This window comes from Eretmochelys imbricata, chromosome 14 (assembly GCF_965152235.1).
Source record: "Eretmochelys imbricata isolate rEreImb1 chromosome 14, rEreImb1.hap1, whole genome shotgun sequence".
Classification (NCBI taxonomy): Eukaryota; Metazoa; Chordata; order Testudines; family Cheloniidae; genus Eretmochelys; species Eretmochelys imbricata.
Genome location: NC_135585.1, coordinates 4,226,964 through 4,241,211, shown reverse-complemented (window position 1 = coordinate 4,241,211; position 14,248 = coordinate 4,226,964). Strand labels below are relative to the sequence as shown.

The following is a 14,248-nucleotide window of genomic DNA, read 5'->3' as shown; positions in this document are numbered from 1 at the left end:
CTTTAAGAATCTGGAGGAAATGACACTGGAATAAAGCACCCCAAAATTCCCTGGCGTGTCATTCCCCTCCCACTCTTTAAGCCGATCAAAAGGAAAGGAGCAGCATTTAGACTTTAAATTGACACCTCATTAATTGTTTTTTTCCAGCACACCAGTAACACTTTAATTATTTTCAATTCCTCAGCATAGCAAGCACCCACGGTACAAAGATGAAACAGAATAAACAAGGTCTAATTAAATACATAATGAATGTTCCACTGAACTTGGCATATATGAATATTAATTAGCAGGAACTACTCCGCTGTCTGGCATTTCCTGTCCTGACCAATTTATTCTTTATGTTACCTGTTCCAGCTCAGGAACAAATTAACAAACCGTCCCCTGGCCTGCTGAAGCCAGTCAAAAACAGAAACTCAAGAAGCAGGTTTCTCCATTCAATTATCTTTCCCACACATTAGTCAGCCTCCCGCAGATTTGCCTGAAATGAAAGACAGACTCTTCGCCAAAACTTAAAGGCACTCGCCTCTTAAAGAGGGTCAAAGCAAACTCATCATCCCTTGGGGGATTCGTGGGAAGAGTGTGGCCTAGTACCTAGAGGACAAGATTGTGAATCAGGAGGTATGGGTTCTACTCCCAGCTCCATCAATGCCCCAGCTGGGTGAACTTTAGCAAATTGCTCATTTAAGCGCTAATGATGCATTCGGTTCCACACCAGACAGTCCCCGCCCGCAGGAGCCTGCCATGTAGTGGAAGTCTTGATTACCCCATCTGCAAAATGGGGATTGCAACACTTGCTTACCTCCTTGGGAGGGCAAGTGCGAGAGCCTCATTGCTGCATAGTCGCTGAATGCTCTGAGATCCTTCGATTCAAGGGTGTGTGTAAGCGCTAAGCATTACTGTAAAGGAATATAACAAAAAACAATTAAAGCGAGAGAATCTGGTAAGAGGCAGAGACTCACATGGCCTCAGCCTTCACACAACTCACAAACTCTTCTTTTCAGGGAGGAGGGAGAAGCTGTTGCAGAAGGTGGGTTGCAAGTGGGGATGTGGGGGAGCGATCAGAGAGAGATGGGTGGGTAGGAGCAAGGGGGAGATCCCAGCATGCTGGCTAAGCTTTGGTTAGTCACCTGAACCAAACCATCAGCAGGCTGCCTGTCAGGAGTGCTAGCCTGAGGTGTTACCTTTAATACTAGGCAGGCATTTCTGCCATGAAGCTAATGAAAAGCGGCAGCTTCTGAGAAACAGCATCTGCAATTACACAGAAATTAACCCACCAGCTGGAGGGACTGGGCAGAATTTAGGGGCAATGTGTAAAGCGGGTAAGTTACACATCAGTAAATGGTTGCAAAGGGTTAGTATAAACCCCAGTCAGGGGTCTGGTACAGGAGCTGAGAGTGAGAGGTTTCATTAACTTAAACTCGCCAATATCCTCCGCTTAGCCACTTTCCCTCCTACCCTCCTCTTTTATAGCTGCGTGTGCAGATCACATCAGTCTAGATTCCCTTACAAGGATAGTTGCATGCTGGTAGCTGAATCTTAGTGTATGGCTGATGGTAGTACCTCAAGGCTCTAAGATCGGGGCCTCGCTGCGCTAGGCACTGTACACACGCGGTAAATAGGACAGAGGAGGGAAACGGAGACGCAGAGATGAAGTGACACAGTGGCAGAGCTCAGACTAGAAGCCAAGTCTCCAGAGTCCAGTGCCCTATCTGCTAGACTGCCCCATCAGACTGACCAGGTGCCCTGATCCTATGCCCTTTCCCTACAGCACACAGCATCGCTCCGAGCAATCAGGCAGGTGTTCTGAAGATGCTCCTCGGCATGTTTTCAGTAAGCTACAGGAACATCGTGCCACCCATTCCAGCAATGCGATCCACTCGCCGTTCCATTAGTTTGGTGCCATATTTACTGCTTACCGCATTTTTTTTTTCCAGTTGCCTTCAGCAAAGTTTCTGAAAACTTTTTGCTTTATAAATCATTGACCACGTAGCTAGCCTTGCAGCCGCTACACTGACAACCAGGGAGGAAGCAGGGAAACAAGCCTGTAGATTTTCCAAGGCAACATTCTCCATAAAAAACAATGGATCAAAGACCGACTGAATGAGAAAATTAAGCCACAATTGAACGGAAGCAAGTGCTCTGTAGCAGTGAATGCAAGACACCGGGGGCCTGAGTCTCCTCTGCTTTGCCCCTTCAGTAGCCTTTACATCCATGCAGAGTGACTGCAGTGTGGATGTAAATCTGGCCTCAAACCCAAATTCTCCACCTTCACCGCTGGGAGCTCTTTTACACCCACTTAGCACAGGTGTAAATCAGTACCCAATGTGCAGTGCAGAGACGAGTCACTCCCTGGGGGTCAGGGCTCCGGCGTCCCTGGCTCAGCTCTTCCAACAAACGAGGGGAATATTCACCTAGCAGGGGAGGTAAGAAACCTCGGCAAGGTGCTCGGAGATCCTTTGATGAAAGGCCCGACATCAGCAGCAGCAGCAATTGACACGAACACATAAGTCTGCTACCACCCAACGAATGTGATTTAGCTACGTTCACACTGACAAAGATGGCCTGGCACAATTTCATGAACCAGATTGTGATAACGGGTGGTAGTATGAGGCTACTGCAGGCAGTCCTACCCAGCAGCCACGCGGTTCATGCTCACTCCAGCCTCAACTTCTCCAGTTTGCAACAAATCCCAAGAAAAACCCAGCAGCTCCATCCAAAAACCCAGGCTTCTGCACCGGGGCGCTCCCTGTAACACGCTACACGAAGCAAAGCGGCACCGCGCTGCAAGAGTGTGCGCTAATTAGGTCAGGCTTTCCACTGATAGGATTATAATTAAGGGGGAACATTACAGTGCTTACAAATCCCGCGCGGTGGAAAGAGGCCTCAAAGGTAACCTGCCGGAGACGTGACATGAGCACTGCTGAACAAGGCCAGGGGAGTACAATGCTTTGCAAGGGAAACCAAAGAACTTCAGTGACACTTGATTTTTAGTTCTTTATGTTTCCTTTTAAATGCCATGACAGCAGGTCGGCACCCGAGGGAAATCCCCGTTCCAGGACAAGACAAAGATGGGGCAGATACGATGGCGATGGGCATGGTAGCCCTCTATAACCTTTCTCCCTAATCCCAATGGCCCCACCAGTTCCGCTTCCCTCCTCGAGGCCTTATCTTCACCTTGAGCAAGACTTCCCCCTCTTCCTACTCGCTCATCTGCGGCTGGCACCTTTGGTTTCTCCACGGCCCCCGCAACCCATGGCAACAGTGCAGAGAAGTCGTCGTGGCAACTCCATAATAAACGTTGAGGCCCCAAAGGGCCACACAACCAAGAAATAAAACAGGGATGCTCTTTTGGAAACAGAAGGCCAGGTAAGTACAAACCCCCTCATCAGAGGGGTTTGCAACTGGCCTGCGAGTTACCAGCCCTAGAGGCTCCCAGTGCTATTGCTTCACATCCTTAGACAGGGCATGCTGGGAAGCTGCCCAGGAGGCATGGTCCAGTGGCTAGGGCTTTGGACTAGGAGTCAGGAGACGTGGCTTCTATTCGCACCGCCAACGCTAACTGAGACTCTGGGCAAGTCACCTCGCCTCTCAATGCCTCAGTTGCACAAACTGTGAAATGGAAATAACGCTTGTAGGGGGCTTCAATATCAGTGGACAGCACTAGATGGATGTTACGCTCATTCACTAAGGCTGGCCTGCCTATGCAATGCTAAGGGAAACACACAGGTCAACGCGAAAGGAAAGCGAGCCCCCACTCTTCTAAGAATGGAGCTCAGTCTAAACACTGCCCCACAGGTCGATACTGAAACCCATTCAACTTCTGCCCCGACAAGGCCGTTTCCACCTCGCATGCTTTGCCAGCCTGTCCACTGGAAGTTAGTGAAATCTGCAGGGGCTGCATCCAAGCTGGAGCGGTATGTATCCCTGCCTCGCATGCACTTGATGGCCTCAGGAAAAGCAGCCATGGGGAAGACCGTATTTGTGACCCAGGGAGCCTTGCAGCAGGAGATGAACAGAACTCACTTGCTGAGCTGTAACAGATACATTCACAGGGCGCTGCTCTCCCACACCACCCTAAATGTTAAACTTTAATGCTGTGACCTTTAAGAAGTAGGAGATAATTTCTGAGGCTCAATAACTGCCCAAGGGGGGCTTTGTGCAGTGTCAGAACAAAAAAAGGTTACAACAGCCCCTTCGAAGAGCACACTCCAGCAACGGAGAGATTATGGTCATTAACCTATTGCTTTGGGTGACACTTTGTTCCTTCCTTTACAAAGGTTTGTTTCCTCAGTGACAGTCAAAATAATCCACAATTCCTTAGCACACGCTGAGCAGGATAGCAAGAGAGAAATGCATGCAGGCACCTATTCACGCCTGTGCCTCCCGGCAGCTTCAGCTGAGGGATAAAATCCAATTACGCTGTTTTCAACTCAATCGCTCGCAACCTTTATCTTTTGGCTTCTACTTAAAACTGTGGTCACCTTTAAAGCAGCTACCGCCCTATCTTCATGCTGTTCATGAGCACTCCACACTGCAATTAGTGCAACTGCTCATTATTATTTGTTTTGCAGTAATGCTTAGGAGCCCCAGCCCCAGAGCAGGTCTCCACTGTGGTAGGTGATGTACAAGACATAGTACAATGACAGTCAGTTTCCCTTTCGGAGGGGAGGGGTTTGCAAACGCAAATGGCGACGTCTTTGCTTTAAACTAACCATTACCGGTGTTTTTCTTTTAAAAAAAATGCCACTATTCCTAGTGATCTTAATTTTGGTAGTAGCTTGCACTTAGTTTGGGGCACGGACAACCTTTTGGTTCTGTGTTTGCAAAGCACCTGCCACTACCAAATCCAGCACTGCAACTCCTAGGCACAGTACAACAAGCCAAATCATACATTTGAACAAAAGTCTGATTTGGAGGGATATGTGAATTTATGTCCCCTGGTTCTCCCAGACGGTGGAAGAGTCCATGTGGGAGGTCTGCTGCTCACCTGCTTTAATTAAAAGGGATTAAAATCAGTTTAATCTCCAACACAAAGCAAATGTTTTCTTTATTTTAAAAAACAACATTTTTTACAAATTCCTATTCAATTAAGATCCCACAGATTTTATTTGAGATCTCTGAAAGCACTGTCTGTAGTTTATTAGTCAGAGAACTCTCATAATTAAGACAAATAGTTTTCCTGTGCTGTAGTTTTATAGCTGTAAGCACAGATTTCAAGTTGTTACAACTCAGCAACTGAGTTTACCACGTATGGGATGTGCCAGATTGGAAGAAGCTGAATTAAAAACATCAGAAGGTGGAAACTGATTTTTTTTTTTTTAAATCACAAACTACAAAAATTCCTGAGAAAGACAGAGAAAAGCCACTCAAGGAACCATGAACAGATTTTCCTAATTTGGGAGACCAGTCAGGATTTGCTTGCATACAGGGAAAGTTACACACAACTCATTTTACAGACACGAGTCTCACTGACTCAATCAAGTGGAGTTTTCTGGTGGAGATTCAGGCGTACAGAATTGGCCTAACTCTGCTCCCACTGAATTCAATGGTAAAACTCTCCCTGAAGGCAACGTATTGTGTCAGCACTTCTGAAAATTCATATGACCAACTCTCATGAGTTTATCACAAGTCTCACGGTATTTGGCATTAAAGCCACTCCTAAAGCCACCCATGGCTGAAATCACTCTTATTAACTAAGAATCCCAGCTTTAATTTAAAAAGTGTTTAATTTAAAGAGAAGAGCTTGAAAATGCCAAATGCCCCAACAGAAGAGAACAACTAAAAGAACCTCATCTTTATAGTTTTTTGCATCTCATGATAAAAATACGTGAAGTGAAGACTCCTATAAAGAAGATACATCAGGTACAGCTGTTCGCCCTCTTTTCTCACACAAGAGAGCAAGGGGGCACGCAACAAGAAGCAGCAAATTCAAAACAGATGAAGGAAGGAAACACGCTTTCACAAAAGGCAGAACCGGCCTGTGGAACTCATTGCCACAAGGGATCATTTAGGCGAAGATTTTAACAAAAAAAGACAGGAGTGTTAATTGGGTAATTATCAGAGTATTAAAAAACCCCAAACCAAGAGTTTTTGAATGGAATATGGGCATCAATCAATTTAGATATCAAGTCACAAGGCCTAAGGGCATAAACTGATCAGGAGACGTTCCAATAACTTACTCCTGGGGGAATTACGCAGAATTTATGTCCCCCGCAGATTTCTTTACTTCCCCACAGAAAAATGACTTTTTGACAGGGAATCCACAAGAGCGGTCATGCGACCCTCCCCAGCAGTATGTTTCAGGTGCCTAGGGCAGCCATCAGAGGGGTAAATCACTGTGGGGCAGGAGGCGGGACTGGGGAAGACCCAGCTGGTGGCTCCTACCCTGCACCAGGCTCAGCTGCTAGTCCCAGCTGGGCAGGATGGGACTTCTTCGTCCCCTGCACGGCACCTGGGGCCGGGTCAGACCCAACCCCCAGATTTCTCCCCTGGCTGCAAGAATCTCTGCAAACTCCCCCTGCCCCCAGCTTCCTGCACCCATTGCTTCTCAGCTGCAGGGGGTGGGGTCCCTGTACAGGGAGCTGCTCCCCCATCCACCCAACCCCCATGCATCCAGACCCCCTCATACTCAGACCCTCCTGCCGAGCCTCACCGCCCCGCACTCAGAACAGCCCCCGCACTCAGAACCCCCCCGATGAGCCCCACTTCCCCCTGCACCTGGACCACCCCGACAAGCCACCCACACCTGGATCCCCACCCCACCCCACCGAGCCCCAACCAGCTGCACCTAGATCCCCACTCCACTAATCCCCACTCCCCCAGCATCTGGACCCTCACCCACTGAGCTCACCACCCCAGACCCCTCAGCTGAGCTCTATCCCCCCACACCCAGACACCCCCTCCCCACTGAGTCCCCAACCACCTTCACCTGGACCCCCCTGCAGAGTCCCATTACCGTTGCATCCAGAACCCCCCAACAAGCTCCCACACTGAGCCGCCCGCACCCAGATTGCCCCACACAAAACCCTTTCGACCCCACCTGCAGAATTTTAAAATATTGTACGCAGAATTTTAAAATTTTCTTGGCACAGAATGCCCTCAGGAGTAATAACTGCCAACTGCTGAGTTTCTTGCATCTTTCTCTAAAACAGCTGACAGACCACTGGGCTAGATGGATTATTCCACTGACCCACCCAGGCAATTCCTGTAGTCCTATCCCAGATTGAAAGGCTCAGCATGCTGAATTTACTACTTGCCTTCATCCACCCTCTAGTTTGTTCACACTGTAAAATAAATACTCTGCGCAATATGTCACTATAGCCAGTGCTAAACAATGAGATATAGCACACACAGGTTGGATTTGTGGCACCTGGGAGAATTTTAAATCAGAGATTCTTGGCTTTTGCAAGTTTAAAGCATCAACCCTAATGCTGCATTAGATGACATTTTATTTGCAGTTAATCTTGTACTTGCTCACTGGCCACTCAGTGATACAAGCCTGCACAAGCTTTCAAGCGGTTTCAATGAATCTAGAGCAGGTTTTCACAGGCGCGTGATAAAAACCCCGGAATTTTTCCTACACCTGCAGCTTAGCACTGATGCAGCTACACCATGGTTGACACTTGCTGAAAAACAGGTACTAATTTTGCTAATACAGACAAGGCCATCATAGTCCTGGGATGCACAATTAATTAGCGTTAGCAAAGCACTTTAAGATCATCCAACAAAAGGTGAAGCGGAGATATTATCGTGCACCCTCTTTGGGATCACAGAAAGCCTAGTTAAGTGAATGCCTCCACCAAGAGGCAGTAGATGGAGCAATGAAGGACAGTGAAAAATGATTACAAGCTGAAATGAAGCAACTGATTTCAACGAGACAAGCAAGCAACAGAAGGATGGAAAGAATGCAGTTTTTGAAATTCATGAGCAGAAAGCGCACACACACACCAACCCACGGCTACTACCTCCAGCTTCATATTTCTACAATTTTTTTGGCATTTGGCTCCTGACTGTCCTTGAAGTGGATACAAGAGCTGTGATCAAAGCCACATAATTCTGAGCCTTTTCACATGAGTCAACAGAACAGAGAAGCATCCAATAACAAAATTTAAAATTACAGTTCTGCCACAGCAGCAAGAAGCCACCCTTAAAATCAAAAAGCACACACACCAGAACAAGGAAACTTCCAGAGTCTCAGTTCTGATGGGAAGAGTGTCTTTTGTGTTTAGTATGCGGTAGCAGCTACCCTGCCACAGAGTGATACAGTCATCATGTTTTGGAATCCTGCTTTCTCAAGCGAGCACAGAGAATCCAGCATTTCAGTCTCCCCAAAGGCAAAGCTATGTAGATCAGCTTCCTTCTATCCCTCCATAACACAGGTTACACACGTAAATCAAATAAGAGCTCTTCTAACAAGGAAAAGAGATAGAAAGGGGAGGAAAAAGAGCACGCAAGGAAAGCAGACAAAGCGTTATCCTGTCTTACCCCCAGCATAACAAAGAATTACAAAGCAACTAAGTGTTGTCAACTCTCACAATGTTAATGCCAGTCCTGTGATATCAGTTTTTCTTAAAGCCCCAGCTCCTGGATTCATGTGATTGTGAGAATCTCAGCTTTTTTTTAAAAAGAAAAGGAGTCCTTGTGGCACCTTAGAGACTAACCAATTTATTTGAGCATGAGCTTTCGTGAGCTACAGCTCACTTCATCAGATGCATACCGTGGAAACTGCAGCAGACTTTATATATACACAGAGAATATGAAACAATACCTCCTCCCACCCCACTGTCCTGCTGGTAATAGCTTATCTAAAGTGAGCATCAGGTTAGGCCATTTCCAGCACAAATCCGGGTTTTCTCACCCTCCACCCCCCCACACAAATTCACTCTCCTGCTGGCGATAGCCCATCCAAAGTGACAACTCTTTACACAATGTGCATGATAATGAAGTTAGGCCATTTCCTGCACAAATCCAGGTTCTCTCACTCCCTCACCCCCCTCCAAAAACCCACCCCCATACACACACAGACTCACTCTCCTGCTGGTAATAGTTCATCCAAACTGACCACTCTCCAAGTTTAAAACCAAGTTAAACCAGAACATCGGGGGGGGGGGGGGCGGGGTAGGAAAAAACAAGAGGAAATAGGCTACCTTGCATAATGACTTAGCCACTCCCAGTCTCTATTTAAGCCTAAATTAATAGTATCCAATTTGCAAATGAATTCCAATTCAGCAGTTTCTCGCTGGAGTCTGGATTTGAAGTTTCTTTGTTTTAAGATAGCGACCTTCATGTCTGTGATTGCGTGACCAGAGAGATTGAAGTGTTCTCCGACTGGTTTATGAATGTTATAATTCTTGACATCTGATTTGTGTCCATTTATTCTTTTACGTAGAGACTGTCCAGTTTGACCAATGTACATGGCAGAGGGGCATTGCTGGCACATGATGGCATAAATCACATTGGTGGATGTGCAGGTGAACGAGCCTCTGATAGTGTGGCTGATGTTATTAGGCCCTGTGATGGTGTCCCCTGAATTAACCAAAAAGAAAATGTTTCTGTCCCTCATGGTTGCAGAGCAAAGCTTGAAAATGCAACCCCTATCAGCACAAAGACCAGCAGACAAATAAAAAGCCAAACAGTCATTATTTTTAAGACCTCATGATTTTTAACTCTTGTGATTTGGGGGGATGGAGGAGAGGAGTCTGATATGATTTTTGAACACTTGGGGCTGGCAGTAGGGGGAGACCGAGGGAATTTAGAACACAGTGCAGAATCAGGAGGCATTCTCCCGAAACTGCCACCTGCTAATGTATGTTGGTGATTCAGCCTTTACAGGACTGAATAACATGAACACAGACAAGCAAGACCAGCTGTAGTAGATTTAATCAAAAAGGTGCCCAGATGCTACTGTGATGGGAGCCATCTGCAATAATCAAACAGCTATAAAAAAACAAAGCGGCCATTCCAAAATCCTTGATGTGGTGGCATCAACTAGGCTATGCCTCTCATCCAACCGAGGAAATGACATCTTCAAGAACAGGCCACTGCAAGTGACAAGGTGGGTGAAATAGTATCTTTTATTGGACCAACATCTGTTGATGGAAGGGACAATCTTTTGAGCTTCACAGAGCTCTTCCTTAGGTCTGGAAAAGGTAATCAGAGTGTCTAAGCTACATAAAAGGTAGGACAGATTGTTAAGCCCAAGAGGGTCGCACAGAAGGTAAGATAAACACTCTGGTTACCTTCTCCAGAGCGGAAGAAGAGCTCTATGAAGCTTGACAGCTTCTCCTTTCCACCAACAGAAATTGGTCCAATAAAAGATATCACCTCGCTCACCTCATCTCTATCAGCTCCGGGGACCAACACGGCTACACCCACCCTGCAACTGAAAGCAGACAAGGTGCTGACCTGGAATGTTATGTATCGTTACAGCTAGAATGAGCAGCATAATTCGCCTCCAACTGCTACTTCCTGGGGTCAACGCGCTGTCTCCAGAAGTCTGAGATGCAGATGGGACTTCTGACTGGCTGGCTCCAACGCCCTTCCGCCTCTGATAGGGCTCCCCGTTTTCACCTCTGTCTGAGGGGGAAAAGAGAAATTGACTTGAGATCAGTTCGGAAGGGAGCAGGCTCATGCTGAGAACCATTTGCCCCACCCACAACCAAAAAACCGGCAGGAAAGATGCTGATCATCTGCAGCCTGGAGAAGGTCAAGCCTTCCTCAGCGTTCCACATTTGATGAAATGGGCTGTAGCCCACGAAAGCTTATGCTCTAATAAATTTGTTAGTCTCTAAGGTGCCACAAGACCTCCTTTTCTTTGTACGGTATTATAGAAGCTGTTTTGAGGCTAACTTGATGAATCTACGTATTGAAATAACCATCGGTTTTGAGGATTGTCTGCCCCATTCTTTGCAGTTTGCCCTGATTGAGCTCCCCAGTACCCCGGTCACACAGGGTCTCAAAAAGAACCAGCCCATTTCAAGCCCCCATGCACAAGACCTGCCTCCTGGGAATCACAAGACTGGAAGGGACCTCGAGAGGTCATCTAGTCCAGTCCCCTGCACCCATGGCAGGACTAAGGATTATCTAGAGCATGGGTTGGCAGCCTATGGCACGTGGGCCAAACACGGCACGCGAGCCAATTTTTAATGGCTCGCTGCTGTCTGCCGGACCCGGGCAGACAGCAGCGGGCCATTAAAAATCCTGCCCGGCCTGCCCTTTTCCGCCTCCCCGCCCACCGCCCTCTCCTTGCAGGGCAGGCAAGCTTCCCCCTCCCCACGCCTGTTCCCCCAGCGGGCCGGGTTCCTGCCCCTCCTCCTTTCCCTCCCTGTGGCTGATCAGCTGAGGGCCCTTGCTAGAGAGGGGGAGAGGTAAAAGCAGAGCTGCACCGTGGTCTCTGCTCCGGGGACCTTGGGGAAGGGGGTGGAATCAGGGCATGACCCCTCCAGCCCCCTGCCGTGAGCCGCTCAGGGCAGGGGGCTGGAACACCCCCACGACTCCAGCCCACACCCCCAGCCCTCTGCCCTGACCCCTGCACACACCCCCATACCCCAGCCCTCTGCTCTGATCCCTGAACCCTCCTCACACACACCCAGACCTCTGCCCTTACTCCTGCACCCCCCCACACACACCCCAGCCCCCTGCCCTGACCCCTGCACCCCCTCTCCCGACCCCAGCCCTGACTCCGGCACCCCCCACACATACCCAGCCCTCCCAGCCCACTGCCCTGACTCCTGCACCCCCCTCAAATACCCAGCCCCCCCACTCCCCATGCCCTGACTCTTGCACCCCCCCACATCCCCACTCCCACCCTGAGTACCAAACGGGAGCTCCTGCACACACACACACACACACCCCGTCATTCCCACCTGCACCCCTCGCACCAAATGGGAGCTGCCCAGGTAAGCGCTTCACACCCAAACCTCCTGCCCCAACCCTGAGCCCCCTCCCTCGTTCTAGCTCCTGGCCAGACCCTGCACCCCAACCCCCAGCCTGCTCCTTCACCCCCAGGCCTGCTCTCAGCACACTCCCACCCTCAGCTCAGTGCAGAGAGAGGAAGAGAAGGGCTAGAACCAGGGAGAAGGTAGGTACCCACTCTATGTGGACAGGGCTGGGACTCCAGACTGGCAGCGGGCTGAGTGGGGCCGGCAGCCAGGACCCTGGTTGGCAGGAGCCGGCGGACAGAACCCCAGACCGGCAGCAGGCTGAGCCGCTCAGCCCACTGACAGTCTGGGGTCCCAGCCGCTGGCCCCGCTCAGCCCACTGCCAGTCTCGAGTTCTGGCCGCCGGCCCCTTGCCAGCCGGGGTCCCGGCCACAGGCCCCGCTCAGCCCGCTGCCGGCCTAGGTGAACGGAAGCCCAGGCCGGCAACCAGCTGAGCGGGCCGGCGGCGTAAGATCAGCATTTTAATTTAATTTTAAATGAAGCTTCTTAAACATTTTGAAAACCTTGTTTACATACGACAATAGTTTAGTTATATAATATAGAGACTTATAGAGAGAGACCTTCTAAAAACGTTAAAATGCATTACTGGTGCGCAAAACCTTAAATTAAAGTGAACAAACGAAGACTCGGCACACCACTTCTAAAAGGCTGCCGACCCCTGATCAAGACCATCCCTGACAGGTGTTTGTCTAACCTGCTCTTAAAAATCTCCAGTGATGGAGATTCCACAACCTCCCAAGGCAATTTATTCCAGGGCTTAACCACCCTGACAGCCAGGAAGTTTGTCCTAATGTCCAAGCTAAACCTCCCTTGCTGCAATTTTAGCCCATTGCTTCTTGTCCTCGCCTCAGAGGTTAAGAAGAACAATTCTTCTCCCTCCTTCTTGTAACCAACCTTTTATGTACTTGAAAACTGTTATGTCCCCTCTCGGTCTTCTCTTTTCCATCTGTTGCTGAAGGAAGGCACCATTGTATTCAGTTATGTTTTCATTCCCAGGTTTGGAACATGTCACTGCCTATTGTCAGGGGCTGCTCCCGACCACCTTCAAAAGACTTGCCTCATTTTCATCTGCTAACATGTTTCCTGTTAAGCCAAGACTCTCAGACTCTCCCCAACCCAGGTTCCCAGCAGGACATTACTTGGCACCAGGCTCTACTTTGGCCAGCATTTTAAAAGCCCGTCAGTAAACTCCACGCATCAGGGCTGTGAAAAGACAGAATAAGCAATGGCCTGCACTATAATCAAGACCACTCAGAGAGAGTCTCTCTCTGTTCATCTTCAGTTTGAAAAGGCGAGAAGCAGCCAAGAAATTACATGGGCAGAAATTCCTGAACCTCACATAAGCAACAGCTGCTGCTTTGCACTAAAAAAGATTTGACATTTTAGATGCACTTAACTCTCCCCCTCCCCCGACCTCAGAATTTTAATGGCAAACAAACAAGTGCAAGAAGTCATCTGAAATTGTTCTGATTGAATGTCACTTGCTTCCCATGCCATTTCTAGGCAGGATAATGCTCATCTATCGCCTTGCACGTTGCAAAGCATGGATTTTCAATGCCAATTAAGAATCTTTGCATAAAAGTGCTCATGCAGATTGACATCCAAGGTCACCAGAGGAAAGGGTGTGTGTGTGTGGTCATTTTATAATTCACCTCATGCCATCTATAATGGGGGGGGGGGGAGGAAAAGCGCTTAAAAGCATTCTGAGGAGAGTCTCAACAGCAACAAAAAATACTGTCGGGATTAAATTTTCAACACCAAAGAATCAGCACATTTTAGGGATCAGAAAAACAACAGGAAAGCTGGAAACAAAAATCAGACGCCATGTGACCAGCCAGTTCTTCATGGATGTCAGCATGGCAACCACCACAATGTACCACGCTCCTGGGGTATATCTGACTGATGTTACCCAGCTCAGCAAACTAATCTGCTCACAGATACTTGCACTTCTCTTTTAAAGCAACATCTGCAGCCACGATGGCTGTCACAATACTAGCAAATAATACACAGGACCAGACACCCGGTCAGCCCAAAACTCGAGCCAAACCAACAGTTTGTGCTAACATTTGCTTGCAGGATTTCATTCCTGTCCAAGGATAAACAGAACTTTATTTGTCAGTGGGAAAGGAAAGCCAAGTGAGTGATGCAGACCCGATAGCGGGGATTAAAAACCCAAGAGTGGCTTTTTTGATGTATAGCCAGTGCCCGGGCTTAGTTTGTTTATTTGCTTTTAACCGGGGAGCTCTTGCTTGTGTTTTTCAATAAGTTAGTCCTTGGGCTATGGAGCTTCCTACTCAAACATTCAAAAT

At 48.3% G+C, this 14,248-nt stretch overlaps 1 protein-coding gene across 3 annotated transcripts in view; it reads right to left on the bottom strand.

Moving 5' to 3' along the window:
• The window catches only part of SLC39A11 (solute carrier family 39 member 11), a 265,886-nt gene that overhangs the window by 111,303 nt on the left and 140,335 nt on the right, over nucleotides 1-14,248 (bottom strand). For all 3 annotated transcript variants that reach the window (XM_077833155.1, XM_077833157.1, XM_077833156.1), the window contains exon 6: nucleotides 10,405-10,575. In XM_077833155.1, the coding sequence (XP_077689281.1) occupies nucleotides 10,405-10,575 (171 nt within the window). The remainder of the gene's footprint in view (nucleotides 1-10,404; nucleotides 10,576-14,248) is intronic.